The 22,855-nt window shown below is 41.9% G+C and overlaps 1 protein-coding gene across 1 annotated transcript; it reads right to left on the bottom strand.

Moving 5' to 3' along the window:
- Positions 1-13,615: 13,615 nt before the first annotated feature.
- On the bottom strand, positions 13,616-22,855 carry LOC307102860 (guanylate-binding protein 1-like; the record flags this gene model as incomplete). The annotated part of the gene is made up of 10 exons (XM_079776554.1): positions 22,663-22,855; positions 20,824-20,951; positions 19,812-19,921; positions 19,367-19,563; positions 18,515-18,757; positions 17,097-17,377; positions 15,397-15,609; positions 14,891-14,993; positions 14,459-14,652; positions 13,616-13,732 (listed from the first exon to the last, which is right to left on the bottom strand). Exons 1-10 carry the CDS (start codon positions 22,850-22,852, stop codon positions 13,616-13,618), a joined length of 1,776 nt encoding a protein of 591 aa, XP_079632680.1. The 5' UTR covers positions 22,853-22,855.

Raw genomic sequence — 22,855 nt, 5'->3', positions numbered from 1 at the left:
TGGACTTATAAGTCTATTTCCTTCACCAGGTGTGGGAAGTTTTCTGTCATTATATCTTCAAATAGGTTTTCAATATCTTGCTCTCTCTCTTCTTCTGGCACCCCCATAATTCAGATGTTGGTACGCTTGACGTTGTCCCAGAAGCTCCTTACACTATCTTCATATTTTTGGATTATTTTTTCTTTTTGCATTACTGGTTGGGTGTTTTTGCTTCTTCATATTTCAAAACTTTGACTTCATTCTTGCAATCCTCTAGTCTGCTGTTGGTTCCCTGTATATTATTCTTTATTTCAGTCAGTGTATGCTTAATTTCTAGTTGGTCCTTTTTCATATTCTCGAGGGTCTTACTAAATTTATCAGTGGTTTCTAGAAGATTCTTGAAAAACCTTATAATTGTGGTTTTGAACTCTATATCCAGTAGTTTGCTTTCCTCCATTTCTTTCATTTATGACCTGTTTCTTTGTCTCCGCATTTTGGCTGCTTCCCTGTGTTGATAGAGTGCCTTTGTGTGCTAGGTGTCCTATAGGGCCCAATGGCTCAGCCTCCCCAGTTATCTGAGGTGGACACTCTTGGTGCACCCCTTTGTGGGCTGTGTGCACAGTCTTGTTGTAGTTAAGCCTTGATTGTTGTTGGTACCACTGGTAGGCATTGGCCTCCAGGCCAATTGGCTGTGAGAATCAGCTGTGTCTACGAAGGGAGAACTTCTGTGCTGGAGGCACCCCTATGGGGCAAGACTTGCTTCAGTGGGGGTTTGGTGCTCACTGAGTCTGCCCTCTGAGTGTGTCCCTTATGGATGAGAGGAGTTGTAATCTGGATGGTCCCTCTCTGACCACTGGGTATACTGGCTCTTGGATCTCCAAGGAGGTGCTAATTTAGCCTCTGCCCGAGGCTGCCCAGCAGGAGCTACAGAGAGTTCCGCAGATTCCTCTTCTTCGTTTGGGGTTTGGAGGTGCCTAGATGAGGCCCAGCTGTGAAGCAATGCAAGCTGCTGTGGGGCCTTGGCCCTTCTTTTGGATGTTCTGGGTGTCTCTGACACAGCTGCAGTTTGTTAGGTAATTTTAGATTGCAAAGGGCCAGGCCATTCATATGAAAAAGCCTCTGCGCATAGCTCTGGTGGGGCGGGTCTCAGGGAATTACCAGGGCAAAGCAAAGAGCAATGGCTCATCCTCAGCCCTCCTAAAGAGGCCCCTGGTTCTCAGTGTCTGTTGACAATCGCTGAAAGCACCTCTGAGAGAAAGCCACCTCGAGTTCCGTCCAATGCTAGACAGTCCAGCTTCTCCCCATATAAGTCTGTGTCTCCAGAGTCTCACCAGGATCTGGAATTCAGAGCAATCGGGAGCTTGTGTCTTCCTCCTGATTGAAAAAGACAACCACTTACCCAGTTGCCAGCCCTTTCTGTGCAAGTGGGCCTCCGTACCTCTGCACTTTACTTCCGCACCTCCTCTGAGTCTCAGATTGCTTTTCTCTTACCTTCTAGTTGTAGAATTTCCACTCAGCCAGCCTTTCTGTGGTTCTGGATGATGTCCATTTTGTCTTTTAGTTGTAGTTTTGAAGTGGTTGTGCGAGGCAGCAATTTCAGGTGTTTACCTATGCCGCCATCTTGGTTTCTCCTCTCTGAACAATTTTTAAAAAGGCGTGGACTCAGTGTGTGGCTTCCAGCTAATAGTGTTTGAATATGTCACTGCACAACTGAGAATCACTGTTAGAACCTGGTAGGAATTGCCCTTCTCAGGAAGGGTATGTTTCTCCTCTCAGTTTGGCTTCACCTCTGGAATTCTTAGTTCACATGCAGGATGGAGCTCTAAAGCTTTTAGAGGCCTCTTTCTTACAGGCTTTATGCAGGCTCTCAGTTCCTAGAGGGCTTAAATAGGGACTGCTGTTTGCTCCTTCCAATTGTCCTAGGTTGCAATGTCCTCTTGGCACTGCTGCTGGTCAGCACTCCCTGCTTTCTGTCAGCTAGATCCCCAGAGCAATGGCAGGAATGTAAATCAACACTAGGTTCTCTAGGTCTATAAAGAAAGAAAAATGATGAAATCCTTTATGCAGACAGTGAGGGAGAGGGAGGAGACTGTACCCTAAATAGTACAAAAATTTAGATAACTATCAAAATCCTGTAATATTCAATATGATATTACACAATAAAATGTTAAACTTTCAGGGAGAAGCATCAGGAATGGTAGTGGGATGATAAACTATTCATTAAGTTGTTCACTCGTGTGTTTAAAATTTTTTTTATTGTAGGTGCCAGGAGCCCTTCTAGAATGCTGAGTCCATGATAAACAAAATAGGTAATGTTCCTGCCCACTTGTATTCTAATGGGGGAGACAAACAATAAACATGTACAAACTCTGGTGATATAAGGTAGTGACAAAGTACTGTGAAGAGTAATAATAGGTTTGTTCTCTGGTGTTTTCTCCCCATATATTTATATATTTTTATTTTTCTTCTTTTTTTTTCTCATTCCATTTTTTCTCTCTTTGATATCATTTCTGCTCTCTTTTCTCTCCCCTAATTCTCTTTTCTCTGGTGGTCACTTATATTTGGGTTATCGATGTTGTGAGTGCATTTGTGTTTTGTGCCCTTTGTGTCATGTCTTCTCGAGGTGAGTTTTATCCTATTTGGCCAATGTGCTAGGGAGTGAGCCACACAACCAGACACCTGGAGAGGAGACTCCATCCATGAACAGGTCAATAACACTCCAGACCCAACTACAGAAGAAGGAAGAAGGCAGCAGAGAGGGAGAGAGCGTGAGTGAGTGAATGAGAAAAAGAGTTTGTGGTCATGTGGGGTATGTTTATGTGTGTGAGTCAGGCACAGTTAGATCCCGCAGGATCTTTGGGGGCTGGCTAGCCAGGCTTGCCTAACCAGGCAGCCTCTGCAACCATTGTAAACAGTCCTGGAGCAGCCAGCTCTTCCACAGAGGCCTCGCCTTTTTGAAGGGGAAAGCTGCTGTGACTGAGAGCCCAGCCTCACCTCTACCCGGGTTGCTCTCAGATAATACCTTGGACTCTACAGCCACCTCACCAGGGACTTGCTGCCTTGACTGTGGTTCCACAGTCACGGAGACTCCAGCCACCCTGGGTGCAGGACCCACTTTTTCCTGTGAGTTCCAAAGTGTGCTCTCCTCTGACTGGCCCAATGCTTTAGCTTAGGGCACTGCGACCATGCGAGCATCAGCCATGTGAGCAGCCTGCTCTCTGAGGAGCATCCTGCCCCCACCAGCCAGAGGAGCCACCACTGCTGGGAACAGTGCCCACAAGAGGAGCCGCTGCAAACTGATGAGCATCTGCTGCCACAACCACCTGAAGAGCTACCCCTGCATGACTTGACACCTAGATCCTTGGTGAGAGCAAAAATGGGTAGACAAAGAAACCTCCAGATGAAAGAAAAGGAAGAATCTCCAGAAAAGAAGCTAAGTGAAATGGAGGCATGCAATATGTCAGAAAAAGAATTCAGAATAAGGGTCATACAGTTCATAAACAGGATAGATAAAAAAAAATCAACAAATTATGTAAGAATCAAGAATAAATAAAGAGTGATATAGCTGCAATAAAAAAACACCCTGGAGAGTTTCAACAGTAGACTAGGAGAAGCACAGGACCAAATTAGCGAATTAGAAGACAGGGAAGGAAAACGCACTGAAACTGAACTGCAATTAGAGAAAAAAAATTAAAAGACAGGAGGAGAGCCTAAGGGAGCTTTGAGACAATATGAAATGAAGCAACATATGAATAATATGGGTGCCAGAATGACAGGAACAGGAATAAGATTTAGAAAACCTATTTGAAGAAATAATGTCAGAAAATTTCCCTGATGTGGGGAAGAAAAGAGTCACACAAGCACAGAGAATCCCAAACAAGATGAACCCGAGAAGACCCACACCAAGGCATGTCTTAATTACAATGGCAAATGTTGAGGACAAAGAAAGATTCTTAAAGGCTGCAAGAGCGACAAAAAGTTATGTACAAGGTATCTCCCATTAGACCAGTGGTTCTCAAGCTTCCTAAAGCCACAATCCTTTAATACAGTTCCTCATGTTGTGGTGACCCCAACCATAAAATTATTTTTGTTGCTACATCATAACTGTAATTTTGCTACTGTTATGAATTGTAATGTTAATAAATGTGTTTTCTGATGGTCTTAGGTGACCCCTGACAGCGGTTCTCAATCTGTGGGTCATGACCCCTTTCATAGGGGTCGCCTAAGACCATCTGGAAACACAGATATTTACATTACGATTCATAACAGTAGCAAAATTACAGTTATGAAGTAGCAATGAAAATAGTTATATGGTTGGGGGTCACCACAACAAGAGGAACTGTATCAAAGGGTTGCGGCATTAGGAAGGTTGAGAAGCACTGCATTAGATTATCAAATGATTTCTCAACAGAAACACATCAGGCCAAAAAAGAATGGAAGGAAATTTACAAAGTTATGCAAAGCAAGGGACTGAATCCAAGAATACTCTATCCAGCAAGGCTATCATTCAAAATTGAAGGGGAAATAAGGAGCTTCACAGACAAAAAAGACTATGGGAGTTTACCACTACAAAGGCAGCAATGCAAGAAATGCTAAAGGGACTGGTGTGAAAAGAAGAAATAAAAAGGGAAGAAGGAACACAGGTACAAAAAATAAAAATGGCTACAAATATGTACCTATCAATAATAAGTTTAAACATGAATGGATTAAATGCTCCAATCAAAAGACATCGAGTGGCTGAGTGGATAAAAAAACATGACCCATATATATGCTTTCTACAAGAGACCCACCTCAGAACATGGGACTCACACAGACTGAAAGTGAAGGGATAGTAAAATATCTTTCAGGCAAATGAAAATGGAAAGAAAACTGGGGTAGTAATACTTATATTTGACAAAAGAGACCTCAAAGTGGAGGCCATAATAAGAGATAAGGAAGACCACTTCATAATACTAAAGGGATTGATACAACAAGATGATATAACCCTGGTAAACATATATGCACCCAATGCAGGAGCACCCAAATACATAAAAAAACTTTTGGAAGATATCCAGAAAAAGATTGACAACAATCCTATCAAATAAAATAGTAATATGCAAATTGACAATACCTCCACTACACCCACAAGCCACACCCACCAGCCAATCAGGAGCGAGTATGCAAATTAACCCAACCAAGATGAATGCAGCCACAGAGTGATCAGGAGGCTTAGGTTTCCCCAGTAATGGCGGAAGCCAAGCTTTGTGCACACCCTGGCCAGCACCGGACTCCACTCAAGGCTACAAAGTTTCAATTATAGAAGATAAATAAATCCCAACAAAAATGGCTGCGACCACGGAGCGAGCAGGAGGCTTGGGTTTCCCCAGGGGTGGAGGAAGCCAAGCTTTCCACTTGCCCTGGCCTGCCCTAGCCTCTGCTCAAGGCTTCAAAGTTTCAATTATAGAAGATAAATAAATCCCAGATATCAGGGCCTCCTCTTGGGTTGCTGGGGGGTGTGGCTGGCCGGTAAATGACCACAGGCCCATTGCCCAGGCCACCTCAACCCCCAAGGGAACCTCCACCCTGATCTGGGACACTCTTCAGGGCAAACCAGCCGGCCCCTACCCATGCACCAGGCCTCTATCCTATATAATAAAAGAGTAATATGCAAATTGACCATCACTCCAACGCACAAGATGGCTGCCCCCATGTGGACACAAGATGGTCACCACAAGATGGCCAGCAAAGGAGGGCAGTTGGGAGGGACCAGGTCTGCAAGGGAGGACAGTTGTGGGCGATCAGGCCAGCAGGGGAGGGCAGTTGGGTGGTACCAGGCCTGGGAGGGAGGGAATTTGGGGGTGATCAAGCCTTCAGGGGAGGGCAGTTAGGGGTCACCAGGTCAGCAGAAGAGGGAAGTTTGGGGTGACTGGGCCTGCAGGGAAGGGCAATTGGGGGCAACCCAGGCCTGCAGGGGAGAGCAGTTGGGGGTGACCAGGCCTGCAGGTGAGGGCAGTTAGGGGTATCAGGCTGGTAGGGGAGCAGTTAGACATCAATCAGGCTGGCAGGGGAGTAGTTAGGGTATGATCAGGCTGGCAGGCAGAAGCAGTTAGGGACAATCAGGAAGGTAGGCAGGCGAGCAGTTGGGAGCCAGCAGTCCTGGATTGTGAGAGGGATGTCTGACTGCCCGTTTAGGCCTGATCCCGGTAGGATCAGGCCTAAACGGGCAGTCAGACATCCCTCGAGGGGTCCCAGATTAGAGAGAGTGCAGGCTGGGCTGAGGGACACCCCTCCCCCCTTGCATGAATTTCAAGCACCGGGCCTCTAGTACAATCATAGTAGGGGACTTTAACCCTTTGCACTCACTTGCTTTTTTCTTGATTCCTTTATTCTACTCGGGATTTAATTTTTTAAATACCCCAGATTTTACAAAGTGCGGCAGTAGAATAAAAAACTGTCGTTTCTTTTCATACAAACTTATTTATTTGGATTTTTTTATATTTCAAATTATTGATACATTCAAAGAGTAATTTTAATCTCGACATCCGAGTGCAAAAGGTTAATACCTCACTGACATCACTGGATAAATCCTCTAGACAAAAAAATCAGCAAAAAAAAAACAACAAAAAAAAAAACCCCACAAAAAACCCCCCCAGCAATCCTAAATGACTCACTAGATCAGATGGACTTAATTGACATCTTCAGAATATTTCACCCCAAAGCCACAGAATATACATTCTTCTCAAGTGCATATGGGACATTTTCAAAGATAAACCACATGTTGGGTCACAGGCAAAGTCTCTCCAAATTCAAGAAGATTGAAATCATATCAAGCATCTTCTCAGACCACAATGGCATAGTATTAGAAATGAACTACAATGAAAACAATCAAAAAAATTTAAACACTTGGAGCTGAATAGCATGCTATTAAACAATGATTGGGTTACCAAAGAGATCAAAGAAAAAAATTAAAAACATCCTGGAAATGAATGACAATGAAAACACAACAATCCAAAATCTATGGGACACAATGAAAGCAGTCCTGAGAAGGAAATTTACAGCTCCACAGGCCTACCTAAAACAAAACAAAACAAAACAAAACAAAACAAAACAAAACAAAACAAAACAAAAAAACACAAGAAAAAATGGTAGCAAATCATCTAACTCTACACCTTTTGGAGTTAGAAAGAGAGCAACAAGAAGAGCCCACAGTGAGCAGGAGGAAGGGGATAATAAAGATCAGAGCAGTAATAAATGACAGAGAAAACAACAACAACAACAACAAAAATAAAAAAACAAAAAGAAAACAATACAAAAGATCAATGAAACCAAGAGCTGGTTCTTTGAAAAGATAAACAAGATTGATGAACCTCTAGCCAGGCTCACCAAGAAGCAAAGAAAGAAGACCCAAATAAACAAAATCAGAAATGAAAGAGGTGAAATAACAACAGACCTCACAGAAATACAAAGGATTGTTTAAAAAAAACCACAAAAAAACTATGAACAACTCTATTCCAACAAACTAGACAACCTAGAGGAAATGGACATATTCCTAGAAAAATACAACCTTCCAAAACTCAGCCAGGAGGAATGTAAAAATCTCAATAGGCCGGTAACTATAGAAGAAATTGAAGCAGTCTTCATAAAGCTTCCAGCAAACAAAAGCCCAGGGCCAGACAGCTTCACAGGGGAGTTTTACCAAACATTCAAGGAAGAACTAAAACCTATCCTCCTCAGACTATTCCAAAAAAATTCACGAAGAAGGAACACTTCCAAGCTCATTCTATGAAGCCAGCCTCACCCTAATACCAAAACCAGATAAAGACAACACAATGAAAGAGAATTACAGGCCAATATCCCTCATGAACATAAATGCCAAAATCCTTAACAAAATTCTAGCAAATCGGATCCAGCATTACATCAGAAAGATCATACACCATGAAAGTAGGATTTATCCCAGGGATGCAAGGATGGCACAACATCCACAAATTAATAAACGTGATGTACCACATTGTGGCGGGGTCTCTCTTTTCCAAGTCCAGCACAGAAAGAGAGATGAACCGGTTCTGAGTAGAGGCGGCTGGGGATTGAGAAATAAAAGAAAGAAAGAGACAAGATACAAAATGGAAGGAAAAAGCTGGGAACCGGGCGGGAACACTGCCCTCTTCTGCTGGAGAGACAATGACCCAAAGCCAATCCAGCGAGTTTATTTTATATCCCAAATACCTGGAGGTTTCACCAAAAGGTCAACACAAAAGGAGATCATTTGCATTCTTGAGTAGGCTGGAGCATTCCTGGTGCTTGACTGGATTTACATATCAAAGTCCCACTACCCAACACCTGGGCAAAGATAAGAGTCAGTGCTGATAACACATCTGCCTTTTTGGTAAGATGTGTATCCAAGACGTGGCTTTGCCTGTCGCCTTGGGTTCAGCTGACAATAATTAAAGAAATGCCCATGTGCCTTCCCAGGTGCTGTCTACATCACATAAACAAATTGAGAGATAAAAATCACAGTCATATCCATTGATGCAGAAAAAGCATTTGACAAAATTCAACACCCTTTCTTGATAAAAACCCTCAGCAAAATGGGAATAGAGGGATCATACTTCAACATAATAAAAGCCTTATATGACAAACCTACAGCCAACAAAATACTCAATGGATAAAAACTAAAACCATTTCACCTATTAACAGGCATGAGACAGGGATGCCCACTTTCACCACTCCTGTTTGACATAGTTCTGGAAGTGCTAGCCATAGCAATTAGACAAGAAGAAGAAATAAAAGGCATCCAAATTGGAAAAGAAGATGTAAAACTGTCATTATTTGCAGATGACATGATACTGTACATAGAAAACCCTAAAGAGTCCATCAAAAAATTATTAGATTTAATAAATAAATTCAACAATGTAGCAGGATACAAAATTAACATCAAGAAATCTATGGCATTTCTATACAACAATACGGAACTTATAGAAAGAGTCTAAAAAACAATCCCATTTACCATCGCATCAAACAAATTAAGATACCTAGGAATAAACTTAACTAAGGATGTAAAAGACCTGTACTCAGACAGCTACAGGACACTGAAATAAGAGATAGAGGAAGATATAAACAAATGGAAGAACATACTGTGTTCATGGATTGGTAGAATCAACATCATTAAAATGTCCATACTACCCAAAGCAATCTACAGATTCAATGCAATCCCCATTAAAATACCAACAGCATATTTCAAAGATCTAGAATGAACTCTCTAAAAATTCACCTGGAATAAAAAATGACCCCAAATAGCTGCAGCAATCTGAGAAAGAAGAACAAAGTAGGAGGGATCTCAATACCAGATATCAAGCTGTATTACAAAGCTACTGTTCTCAAAACTGTCTGGTTCTGGCACAAGAACAGACATATAGATCAATGGAATAGAATAGGGAATCCATAAATCAACCCAAACCACTATGCTCAATTAATATTTGACAGAGGAGGCAAGAACATACAATGGAGTCAAGACAGTCTCTTCAGTACATGGTGTTGGGAAAATTGGACAGATACATGCAAAAAATTGAAACTAGACCACCAACTTAAACCATACACAAAAATAAACTCAAAATGGATAAAAAATAACTTAAATATAAGACGGGAAACCATAAAAATATTAGAGGAATCCACAGGCAGGAAAATCTCAGACATATGCTGAAGCAATTTCTTCACCGATGCAGCTCCTATGGCAATGAAAACTAAAGAGAAAATAAACAAATGGTGCTACATCAAAATAAAAAGGTTTTGCACAGCAAAAGAAACCATCAACAAAACAACAAGAAAGCCCACTGCATTGGAGAACATATTAGCCAATGTTATCATCGGTAAGGGTTTAATCTCCAATGTTTACAGGGAACTCATACAACTTAACCCAATCACAAAACGGGTAAGGGAACTAAATAAATACTTTTTGAAAGAAGACAGAAGGAAAGCCAAGAGACATATGAAAACATGATCAAAGTCACTAATAATCTGAGAGATGCAAATCAAAACAACAATGTGGTACCATCTCACACCTGTCAGAATGGCTATCATCAACAAATCAACAAATGACAAGTGTGGAGAAAAAGGAACCCTCATACACAGACTGGTGCAGCCCCTGTGGAAAAAAGTATGGAGTTTCCTCAAAAAATTAAAAATGGGCCCTGACCGGTTTGGCTCAGTGGATAGAGCATTGGGCCATGGACTGAAAGGTCCCAGGTTCGATTCCATTCGAGGGCATGTACCTTAGTTGCAGGCTCGATCCCCAGTAGGTGGTGTGCTCCCTTCCTCTCTGTAAAAAGTCAATAAAAATAATTTAAAAACAAAAACAAAAAAACAAAACAAAACTAAAAATGGAACTCCCATTTTACCCAGTGATCTCACTTCTAGAAATAGATCCCAAGAAACACTAATGAGAAAGGATATATGCACCCCTATGTTCATAGCGGCACAATTTACCATAGCTAAGATTTGGAAACAGCCTAAGTGCCAGATGAGTGGATTAAAAAACTGTGGTACATCTACACAATGGAACACTATGCTGTGGTAAAAAAGAAGGAATTCTTACCATTCGCAACAGCATGGGAGGAACTGGTGAGAATTATGCTAAGTGAAATAAGCCAGTCAGAGAAAGATAAATATCACATGAACTCACTCATTTGTGGAATATAATGAACAACATAAACTGATGAACAAAAACAGATCCAGAGACAGAGAAACATTGATCAGAACGTCAAACCTCAGGGAAGGCAGGGGAGGGTGGGGGTAAGGGGGAGAGATCAACCAAAGGACTTGTATGCATGCATATAAGCCTAACCAATGGACACAGACCAGGGGGGTGAGGGCATGAATGGGGGGGCGGGGACAATAGGGTGATAAGAACACATATACAATACCTTAATCAATAAAGAAAAAAAAAATTTAAAAAGAGTAATAATAATATTGGCCACTAGATAGAAACCATTGGTTTCTTCATTTCTTCATTTCTTTACCAATCAACTCCAAGAGAGATACCCTGAGCATGACAAACTGTTAATAGGTTTTTGGGGGGCAGGTGATAGGCACTGCCTCTTGTTCTATCTCTCCCTCCCAGATTGGATTTTTTCCCCCACTAATCATCATATCTAATAATAGAGTAATATGCAAATAAGCATCACTCTGCTACGCCCACGATTGGGCCTGCGGGAGGCTGGGGGGCGGGACTTGGCGTGGCCTCTCAACGGCCGGATTGGCCCAGACCCGCCCCCATCAGCGATCGCGGGGCGGAGGTGGTGTCGCCCAGACCCGCCCCCATCAGCGATCGCGGGGCGGAGGTGGTGTTGGAGCCCAGACCCGCCCCCATCAGCGATCGCGGGGAGCCCAGACCCGCCCCCATCAGCGATCGCGGGGCGGCGGTGGTGTCGGAGCCCAGACCCGCCCCCATCAGACCCGCCCCCATCAGACCCGCCCCCATCAGCATTTGCAGGGCAGCAGCGGTGGCGCCCAGACCTGCCCCCATCAGCTTTCGAGGGTTGGGGCTACGCCCTCGCCCGGACCCGCCTCCATGCTCCTGCACTGGGGGAAGGCCTGGTCAGCAGCCGCCTAGGCTGCTTCAAGGGCCAAAGAGGGAGGCAGGGCCAGAACCCAGTGGCCGCAGCTGCTGTGGGGCCCAGGGAGCCAGGCAGGGCTGGACAGGCAACCTCAGGGTGGGCCTGGGGGTGGGTGCAGCGGCGCAGCTTGACAGCAGACAGCAGGGCCTGCTTGGCCGTAGCTGCCAGGGACCCACAACAGGCAAGTGGGCCTGCAGGTGGCACCCAGCAGGGCCTGCTTGGCTGTTGCCACGGCGACCCAGGAGCAGACAAGCGCAGCTGCAGGCAGCACCCAGCAGGGCTTGCTTGCCCATCGCTATGGTGTGGAGCAGGCAAGCCCCGCAGAGAGCAGAGAACCACAGGGAGCGGGCCTAAGGTCAGCAGGACATGCCCTGAGGGCTCTCGGATTGGAGAGGGTACAGGTCGGGCTGAGAGACGCCACCCCCCCCCCCCCCCCCGTGCATGAATTTCATGCACTGGGCCTCTAGTTGACTGATAAGGGAAATATGATTAAAACATACTAAGGAGCCATCTGAGATATCTTGTGGTAGAGGGATTAAAACAACTCCCAACTAAATCAGAAATCCTCTCCCCTCAATTTCTTGGGTATTTAGTTTTCTGTATTATTTAATCTCTGACTTCACCACTAGACTATGAGCTCCTTAAGAGAGGAACTACAACTATATTCCCACTGCTTGACAGAATATGTGATAGATACTCAACCAATGTTTTTTGAATGAATGAGCCCTGTAGCCTAAGCAATGGCTGCTTTTCATGAAGCCTCATCTAACTCCCTAGGGACTCTGTTTTAAAAATAATTTGGGGGAAAAGAACTCTGAATAAGTTTTCCTGTCTTGTGTTTTATGAAATCCTGTCTGTCAAAGAACCCACAATGAGTGGGAAGGGTAGGGTGTGCGTGTGTGTGTGTGTGTGTGTGTGTAGTAGGCATATTATGTGGCACTGAGTTCTGAGCCATATATTTTCCTCTTTCTGTTTGGATAAAAGTCTAACACACAATGGATATATATATATTTAGTTTATCTTTATTGTTGAAAGTATTATAGCTTTCCCCCTTTATTTTCCATTAACCCCCCCCCCCCACCTCCTTCCCCCACAATTGACATATTTTTAGCGCTCAGGGAAACTTAACAAATACTAGGCACATGCTTTTGTCAGGGATAACTCTGGAAATAAGGGTCTTGAACCTTCTTCTCTACAATGAGTAAAAGGAACATCACAAAAACTACAAGGGAGTTGGAATATAAGGAAATTCATACGTCATGATCAATGCCATAATCTCTTGGTCTTAGAATGAATATAGAGGCATAGAAGATTGTGTGTGTTTAGTTATATTTCTACCTAAGTATTCCATTTTCAAAAAAACAACAACAGCTATTGTAAGTGGTATTGTTTTATAATTTTTGGTTTCCAATAGTCCATTGCTTTTATATAAAAATACAGTTGAAAGTGGATTTTTGTGTATTGACCTTTAATCTTACAACCTTGTTAAACTCACATATTTGTTTCCAGAGGTTTTGTTGTTGCTGTTTTTTTGCTTTTATTGCAGATTCCCTGGGATTTATCTATGTGGATAATAATAGTGTGTGAGAATAAAGGCAGTTCCTTTTTCCTTCCTTCCTTCCTTCCTTCCTTCCTTCCTTCCTTCCTTCCTTCCTTCCTTCCTTCCTTCCTTCCTTCCTTCATTTTTTCTTTCTTTCTTTCTTTCTTTCTTTCTTTCTTTCTTTCTTTCTTTCTTTCTTTCTTTCTTTCTTTCTTTCGTTCTTTCCTTCTCTTCTTTTTTCCTTTTGCCATATTGTAGGGAGCCTTTCATTATACTGCTTAATGTATATTGACTGCACATTCTTGCTTTATTCTCCAATTAGGGGTAAAGCATTTCAGTTTTTATCATTAGGTAAGTTAGGTAAAGGGTTTTTTGTAGATTTCTTTTAGAAATCTTAAAAAGCTTAAGGAAAGTCACTTTTTTCAAGTTGTGACCTTTTTCCAAATTCGAAAATTGCTTGAGTTATGCCTTGGGAAGATTGACCAGGGAAGCTCTTTTCCTTACATCTTTAGCTAATGATACATTTTTTCTTCTTTCTTCTTTTCATGTTCTTGAGATTCTCTATTTCTCTCTGAAGTTGATTGCTCTCATTTTGGAATCCTTCCTTTAGTAACAAGGCCTGTTCCTAAAAAGGGACAAATAAAGAGTAAATAAAGTACAGCAGTAAGCAAATCTCAACTTCTAGCTAGTTTCCACATTCTTAGTATTTCATTTATTCTTGAAATTTTATATACCATAAATATTCATTATACTTTCTCTTGGACATCCTAGCTGGATTTCTGCACATAATTCACTACATAAACTAGCAGTAGGGCATAGCAAACAGGCAGGAGTGGCAGACACAGTGTGAGAGGCAAGGAGTCTTTCTGCTCATAAAGGTTCTCTTAGTAACAAAATCATACCAGGTGTGACAGGAAAACAGTGATTGTAGATTCCTATATGTTTGAAGGTGTTGCAGATATCTTACCGATCTGTGTGACCCTATAAAAGCTCATCTTTTCTGAATCTCTGTTTCTTCTCTTAAGGTATAGGTACACAGCAATTCTTACTTCATATAATATTAAGCAAGAGATACAGATAAGACATATTTACAATGCCTGCAATATAATAGCTACCACTGATTGAAGAATGTACTGATGAAGGACTGGATGTGAGATAAAGGAAAATAATTTCTTTTTTTAATAACCAGACATAGGCAGGCTCCAAGTCAGGTAGAAAGACAGGGACTGAAAGGCATAAGTAGAAAAGCAAGGTCCTTCCGCGTTTCGTGTTCTAAAAGACACACAAATAGGTCAGGGAGAATTAACAGCAAACAGAAAAAGAGAAACTTCAAGGTGATGCCATTACATACCTTAAGTTTAAGAGCCAAAGCCCTCTCTTGCTCTGCCATTAATTGGGCCCTCTCCTGCTCCATCTTCTCAGTCAATTGTTTCACATGTTCCTGATAACTCTTTTCTTCCTCCTCCATCATCTGCTGATTCTTCTTTTGCATTTCCTCCAGCATTTTTGCTGCAGCCTCAGCAGATTCAGCTTTCACACGTTGCACTGCCAGGAGGAAAGGAAGAAGACAAATTCATGTGGGTGACCACCTTGCTGTTTCTTCTTTGTGAACTCACCTGTCATTGTTGCTGCTGACTGCATTTGCCCCACTGAGACTGACTTTGTCTAGTAGTAGGCATCTTTGCTCATCTGGCTCTCATTTAAGGACCCAGGTCCTCCAAGCCAAATTATTTAAACTTTTAAAAGCTGTTGAGGCTATCTAGTCTCTTGACTTGCTCCTCACCTTCGATCTCCTTTTCCTTTTCTGTGAGACTCTGGTCTGTCTGTAGAATTGCATCAATCACAGACTCCTTGGAACTCAGGTATGTCTGAAGGACTTCTTCACTCTAGGACCCAGAGAAAGTGACATTAGTGATAGGAAATCGCTGGAAGCGCTTATTCCTAGTTGCCCACCATCTTTTCCTGTAAGAATCACTTCACTTGGCCCTGGTCCTTGTGCTGGTCAAGCAGCCCCTGTCACAGGGTGGGCACATGCTCCAGGTTGGCCAAGCCTGGCACCCGATGAAGCAGAATCCTTTGTAAGAGATTGATATAAATATAGACTGAGAGTCCCTGTTCTCTGATTGAGGGCTCTCCTTTTGGAGCTGTGGGTGCTGTGGTCCCATATGGGGTGAGGAATGAAGCCATCGTGGAGAGAGCAGATCCCAGGAAAGGAGGTGGAGGGAGACTGGGAGGAAGGGAAGTGTGGGGTTGATGGGAGGAACAGAGAGACAGATAAAGGCTGGTTACCTGTATTCCCTTCCTGGGTTCCTGAAGATACTTTTTCTTCAGCTCGTTCATAGTCTGCATTAAGAGACGATATCCTCCTGGTTTAGAATAAATCCCCTGCTTTATATCTTCTTCTAAAGAATGGAAGATATCCTTAAGTAAAGCTGAGCAGCGATCCGATGATGCTTTCATATTCTCTTTACAAAAGTCATCTCGCCTTTTTGCTAGCTGGGCCTTTAATGTGAAAATAGGAAGTAGAAAGAGTACAAAGAAAACGTTAGTTTGACCTCAGGATTTTTGGAAAGGCTTCTCTAAAAACAGTCTGTGATCCCTGTACAACTTACAGGCACCTCAGCAGGACCACATCCTTCCTCCTGATCCTGTCTTTCTATTGAAGTCCCTTGCTCCTTGGAGGTGAAGTTCATGGCAGAGATTGCTAGATTTATGTTAGCATTTATGCTACCCATCTGCTGGTCATAGTGGGCCACGGCCTTTTGCACTGCAGTCGAATTCTCTATGTGGGCCGAGGCAAGGATTGCGTTCTCCATGCAGGGCAGGTCCCCACTGCTGATGGCATTGGCATAGGTCAGGACTAGGTTCTCTACTCCTACACATACACCTTTAGAAAGAAATTTCTGCTTTTCAAATTGAACCAGCAATTGCAAATGGAAGAAGAGTAACTCAATGTAAGCCTGTTGAAGATAACTAAGACTACATCTTTCTTTGCTTTTGGCTATAATATTAAATCTGTCTGGTACCAACAAGCATGTAATTTGATGAGAAGCTCTGATTGTTACCTGCATGCATTTAACTAAATTATGAGAAAGAGTATTAGTTTATGCATGAAAGGGAAATAAATGTTCAAAACTTTAAGTCAATCATAATAAAACTAGAGGACCGGTGCACAAGAATCATGCACTGGTACAGTCCCTTGTCCTAACCTATAATCAGGGCCATCTTCCCAGGCTGCCAGCAGCTGGCCCCGCCTCCCGCTGCCACCAACCCTGGTTATCCATTTGCCATCCAATTATGGGAGCCTGATGGCCGGGGGAAGGGACAGAGAGGTTGGCCGTTCCTGCCTGTTTGCCGGCCCACCCCCGCAGCATATGGCCTTCTGTGTGGAGTGACCGGCGGGGTGGGAGCCTTGCCCTGGCACCGACTGCATCCCTCGCCACTTACTCCAGGTTCCTATTTGCCATTGGCGATCAGAGCCTGCAGGCCGGGAAAAAGAACCAAGAGTTTGTCAGTGCACCTCATAGTGAATGGTCAAGCAGTTGTTCTGGTCATTCTGCCAATATGGTCGCTGGTTTTTTATTTTGTGTTTTTTAAATATATTTTTATTGATTTCAGTGCTGTAGGAAGAGGGAGAGAGAGAGATGGAAACATCAAAGATTAATGAGAATCATTGATCAGCTAACTCCAGCAAGCCCCCTACTGGGGATCGAGCCCAAAACCCGGGCATGTACCCTTGACCGAAATCAAACCTGGGACCTTTCAGTTTGCAGGGCGATGCTCTATCCACTGAGCAAAACCGGCTAGGGCTGGGCTTTTATTATATAGGATTGGTTCTTCTTACTATAATAAGAGAAATAGTGTTTTTTTTTTTTGTCATTTTGAAGTCTAGTAGGAATTCCTTCTCTCCTGATAAATAACCATTTTATTTTCTAGTAGTACTTTGCTTTCTGAGATCCTAACCCATATAAACATAAGAAAAAAATTACCGCTAATTCCTCTTGAAATAAATGGTCTATATCCTTGAAGGAATTCTTCATGAAGACTTCAATGGCCTCTTTCTCACTGGCCATGTGCAGGTCCAGGAGCTCTTGAAGGCTTTCTGTGGGCAGTTCAACCTTCTCACCCATCTGCTGGTCATAGTGGGCAATGGCCTTTTGCACTGCAGCCGAGTTCTCTATCTGGGCCAAGGCCAGGACTGCGTTCTCCATGCAGGGCAGGTCCCCACTGCTGATGGTATCAACATAGGTCAGCACCAGAGTCTCCAGGCCTACAAATAGAGAACAAAAGATAACATTTGTTGTAGGTGGGGTGAGGAAACAATCCATCTTCTATAAATCTGGTCATATCTCTCAACACTCATTTGGTCACAGCATCTATGTCCTCAGCAGCAACTAGAAGTTTGCCAGAAATGCTGACTCTCAGCCTCTGCTCCAGATCAACTGCATTAAATCCTCCTCTGGGTGATATGGATACATATCAAAGGGTGAGAACCTCTGTTCTAGGCACCATACCTATGTATATTGAGTGCATGTGCTTTACCCTTAAGCACCATTAGAATAGGAAATGTACCTCTCATTTATGTCTCTATCATCAGTTCTGGCTCGTGGTAAGCGTTTATAAAATCAATATTTGTGAAACAATTAAAAAGAAGTCCTCTGCCCTGGCCAGTTGGCTCAGTTGGTTGGAGTGTCGACCCATGCACCAAAAAGTTGTGGATTTGATTGCTGGTCAGGGCACACACCTAGGTTATGGGTTCAATCCCCAGTTGGGGCACATGCGGGAGGCAACTGATTAATGTTTCTCTCTCACATCGATGTCTCTCTCTCTCTCTCTCTCTCTCTCTCTCTCTCTCTCTCTCTCTCTCTTTCTCTCTCTCTCTCCCTCTCTCTCTCTCTCTTTCTCTCTCAAATTCATGGAAAAAATCCATGGGTGAGGATTAAGAAACTAAAAATAAATTTAAAAAGTGGTCTCCATTTTATTTATTCTAGCAGAACACTGTCCAAGAGAACTTTCTGTGATGATGGTCCTGTGCTACATGTGCTGTCCCATATTGCAGCCCCTAGCCATGTAATCAGAATTGTTAATTTTCTTTAATTCTAATTAAGCTACATGTAATCTTATATAAATGTAACTACTACACTTGTCTAGTAGTTATTATATGGAATAGTACAAGTCCAGCTTATTAGAGCAATTTTAAGCAAGAGAGTTTTTTTATTTGTCCTTTTCTATCTTTTTTTCACCCACGAAATCTGACTAATAAAACCTATTAGAAATGTTGTGTCATCCAGAATGTACCACAGTAATAGTAGTACATTTGCATTTTTTTAAAGCTAAAACTAGGTGGATGCTATTCCACCTTCCTTTAGTCTTAACAGTGATTGTAATGACTGGGAAGAGGACTCACGGGGTCCATTGACCAGGATGCCTCCTGAAAGGGTTTTGACTTTGGAATTGGTAAAGATGTAGGAACCGAAGTCAGCAACTTGTTGCACAAATTCGAGGTCCAACTCATCATCATGCATTGTCTCAAGTTGGCCTAGCTTCTTCCGATGAGTGGGCCGATCAAAGATAAAGCATTTCTTCTTTGGGAAGAACTTTCGGATACAAAGTCGGGGCAGGTTAAATTTGTTATCTTTAGAACTGGAACCTGGAGAAAGATTAAAAAATGAAAAGGTCTTTGCTTAAAGAGGGGCTTAGAAACTTTTTCTGTAAATGGTCAAGTAGTAAATATATTAGACTTTGCAGGTCAGGTGGTTTCTTTTCCAAGTATTCAATTCTGCTATTATAGCATGAAAGCAGCCATGGACCATCTACATAGTATTCATCCAGTAACACCTATTTGTAAGATAGCTGGCAGGCTGAACTGTCCATCATTTATTTGGCTGTAGGGTATAGTTTGCCAACCCCTGACCTAGCGCATTGTTATGCCTTAATCCATTTTCTTTAAATAAATGCCCATTCCACTCCATATTCTTTGGCTAATTACAGCATCACAAGCCCTAAGCAGGGAGATAAAAGTCAATCTGATCAGAGTACAGGGAAAGGTGAAAAAAAATTAATTTGTTCTTAGAACAGGGGAGAAGATACTTCAAAATAAAATCTATGAATTTAGATATTAAACAAGAATTAGTTCTTAGAACTAGACAGCTGAGAAGAAGTAGAAAACTATACATGTAAAAACACTAAATAGAAACATTAAAGATGATGGTTTCTAATGGCTTGTGATTCCCAATACTCAGTTCTAAGTCCCCTTTACCTTGCTTGAGTTTGAGTGAATTCTGCAGGTACTCGTCTGCTGAGATGGGTTGCCCATCTACTTCCAATTCTAGGGAAAAATCCCTCAGCGTCCACACAAAATCTGGAAAGAAGCTCACAAAGTCAGCTGAATCCTCAACCTCATTTGCATCAGGTGAAGATTTTGCCCTTATTTTATCTGTCAGCTCTGTCACATAGCTGAGTAGCAAACTAAGGAAAAATGCTGTAAAAGAACAGTGCTCCTCATGCCATATTAGTCCCACATATTCCAAAGCTTTGCTTTGGCTTTGTTTCTAACCCAAGTGTTAATTCTTCCTGCCCTTGAATTACTTTTTATACTTTCTCTTTTTGTGCTTGATTTGCCAGCATTCACATTCAGGGAGCTGGTTTATAAGTACAGGCCTCCCCTCTGATCTTGATGCTATTCTGGACCACAAAAAGGATACTGCAGTTGGTCCATGGCCTGCTGGTTTATGGTCCCCATGCTATTGTACACAAAGGTGCTGCTCAGCAGTATTGCCAGGGCAAAGATCCAGGAGTCATTTTGGTTGTCACCCTGGAAATCAGAACACATTTGGTCCAGGATTATGATTTATTCTCATGGCACTTTCCAGATCAGCAGTAGTAAAGGGATGCTCCTTTAGTCCAGTGGCTTTTTTTAAAGATTAATGACTTATAAGAGGAAAACAAATCCAAATGAAAATGGTTGTTAGTAGGAGTTGGACTTTGAATAGTCTTCTGATTAGTATTTTTGGTGACACTTATTCTCACTAGGTCCTCTTACGACCATTCGCAGATAATTGCAAAACAAATAGTTCAGATTGGTGGGCACTCTAAAGCCTTAAATGTTACTGAATTTTCTCTATGTTTTTACAACATAATTGACTTATGTAAGAGTAATAATACTGATAGCTATTTTATCTAGTAATTATTATTCACTTAATACTTTCCATTCTTATTCAATAGTCAAAACAATACTATGAGGCAAATATAGACCATTTGCATAGGTTTTACAGATCAGAAAGCTGAGGGTAAAAGAAGTGAAATAATTTGCTAAGGCCAATGTGTTAATGTCAGAGTTTAAATTTAAACAACAGTCTAGGACTTCTGAACATTAATTCTTAACTAAAGTTCTCTGCAGGACAGGACTCATGGCTGATTTTGTTTGTAGCACCTTTATGCATCTGTGTTAACTGGCTTAGCTTATAGCCTATTGTTAATAATTAGAATACTATCTTAATGACCACTATGCTCTTCTAGGATTCTGCCTTATATTTTTTTGATCCCTGAATGCAAAACTTGGTCACTTAGCACGTAAACAGAAACGATAAAACACACATGTTTTAGTGCCAGCTCTTATTTGAACAACAATTAATAATAAAATTTAAAAAAATTAAATAGTGTAGACTATACCCAGAAATGAGGGGATTGTCTCCAAATTGAATCTTCAATGCTTACCTTCTCTACATCTCCCAGCCCCTCAGTGTCAAGCAGAACTAGGGTGTAATTTGATTCCTTAGGGTGAGGCACACACCACATCCAGATGCCTTTGGTGTGAGACTGAACCGTGGAGCCCAGAGAGAAGCCTTAGGGAGAGAGCAGAGAGAGGGAGTGGAGTTTTCATAGCAGGTGTGTCTTAAAATGGAGATAAACGTTAACATAATCAAGGTAAGAAGAGACTACAGCCAGTAACCAGGCTGGCGTTGGCTCAGTGGTTGAGCGTCAACCTATGAACCGGGCGGTCATTGGATTGCTGGTCAGGACACATGTCCTGGTTATGAGATCCTTCCCCAGTGTGGGGTGTGCAGAAGGCAGCTGGTCAATGATTTTCTCTCATCACTGATGTTTCTAACTCTCTCTTTCTCTCCCTTCCTCTCTGAAATCAATAAAAATATATTTAAGAAAAAAAAAAAACTACAATCAGTATTGATTTTACAGAGAAACAGGGAAATTCTATTATCCAATACATGAAAACATTCAACACCTTTTTATTATAAAAACATTCACAAATTAGGACTAGAAGAAAACTAACTCAACATAATAAAAGTCTTATATGAAAATCATTCAGCTACCATCACACCCTCAGTGGTGCAAAATAGAAAGCTTTCCTTCTACAAAATTAACCAAAATAGTTCAAAGACCTACATGTAAGAGCTAAAACTATAAACTTCACAGAAGAAAACATAGGGGGAAAAAACATCATAATATTTAATTTGGGATGATATCTTGGATATGACACCAAAAGCATAAACAATGAAAGAAAAATAGATAAATTGGATTCAAAATTAAAACTTTTGTGGGTCAAAGGATATGATCAACTGAGTTTCATAGGTATCCTATGGATTGGGGGAAAATATTTCTTATTTAAAGGATTAATATCCAGAATATTTAACGAATTCCTGCAATGCAACCCCAGAAAACAAACAAGCCAATTAAAAAGTGAGCCAAGGACTTGAACAGACATTTCCTTAAAGAAAATACACAAATAACCAATAACACATAACAAGATAATTAACAGCACTAGCTATCAGGAAAATACAAATAAAAAACACAATGAGATGGTATTTCACACCCATTAGGATGACCACTATCCAAAAAAAAATAATAATAAAATAAATAAAAATAACAGCCTTGTAGGCATGCCTCATGGTTGAATGTGGACCTATGAATCAGGAGTTCATGGTTTGATTCCCTGCTTGGTTTTCGAGCTTGATCCCCAGTGTGGGGTGTGTAGGAAGAAGATAATCAATGATTCTCTCTCATTATTAATGTTTCTATCTCCCATCCAAGTACTAACCAGGCCCGACCATGCTTAGCTTCTGAGATCAGAGGAGATTGGGCAAGTTCAGGGTGGTATGGCCGTAGAATAATGTTTCTATCTCTCTCTTTCTGTCTGAAGCCAATAATAACAAACAAACAACAAGAAAAACACCACACACACAGCAAAATAACAGGAACTGGCTAGAATGTGGAGAATTAGAATCCTGTGCATTTCTGGGAGAAATGTAAAGTGGTAGAGTTGCTGTGGGAAATGATATGGTGATTCTTTAAAAAATTAAACAGAATTCTAGGAAAAGAATACAAATTAGGCTTTTAAACAGAAAATAAAGAAAAGTGGGAAGAGACAGAGAGTTGACTCTTTCATACCACAGTAAGATAAGAACGTAACAGTAGATTAAAAGCTCGCTTTTAATATTCCTCCCCATCTCTACCTTGCTCTTCCTGTAACACCGTACTCAAAGCTGGGAGTGTGGGTGGAGAGAAGGGATCTGGTAGAGCTTTGCTGGTGCCCCTCACCTTTTTTCTGCCCAGCCAGCTTGTTCATCAGGTAGGATTTGCCTGTGCGGTAGAGACCCACAATGGCCACCACCACAACAGGCTGTGTGATGGCAGACAGGATCTTCAAAGCTTCTGGGTTAACCACTAGCTGTGTGTTAGTGTTCTCAATGAGGCACACCGGGCCTGGCATCTGGATGTCTGAGGCCATGTC

The sequence above is a fragment of the Cnephaeus nilssonii genome, assembly GCF_951640355.1.
Source record: "Cnephaeus nilssonii genome assembly, chromosome: 7".
In the NCBI taxonomy this organism is placed as follows: domain Eukaryota; kingdom Metazoa; phylum Chordata; class Mammalia; order Chiroptera; family Vespertilionidae; genus Cnephaeus; species Cnephaeus nilssonii.
Note: the sequence above shows the minus strand (reverse complement) of the source record. Positions and strands in the feature narration are given on the sequence as shown.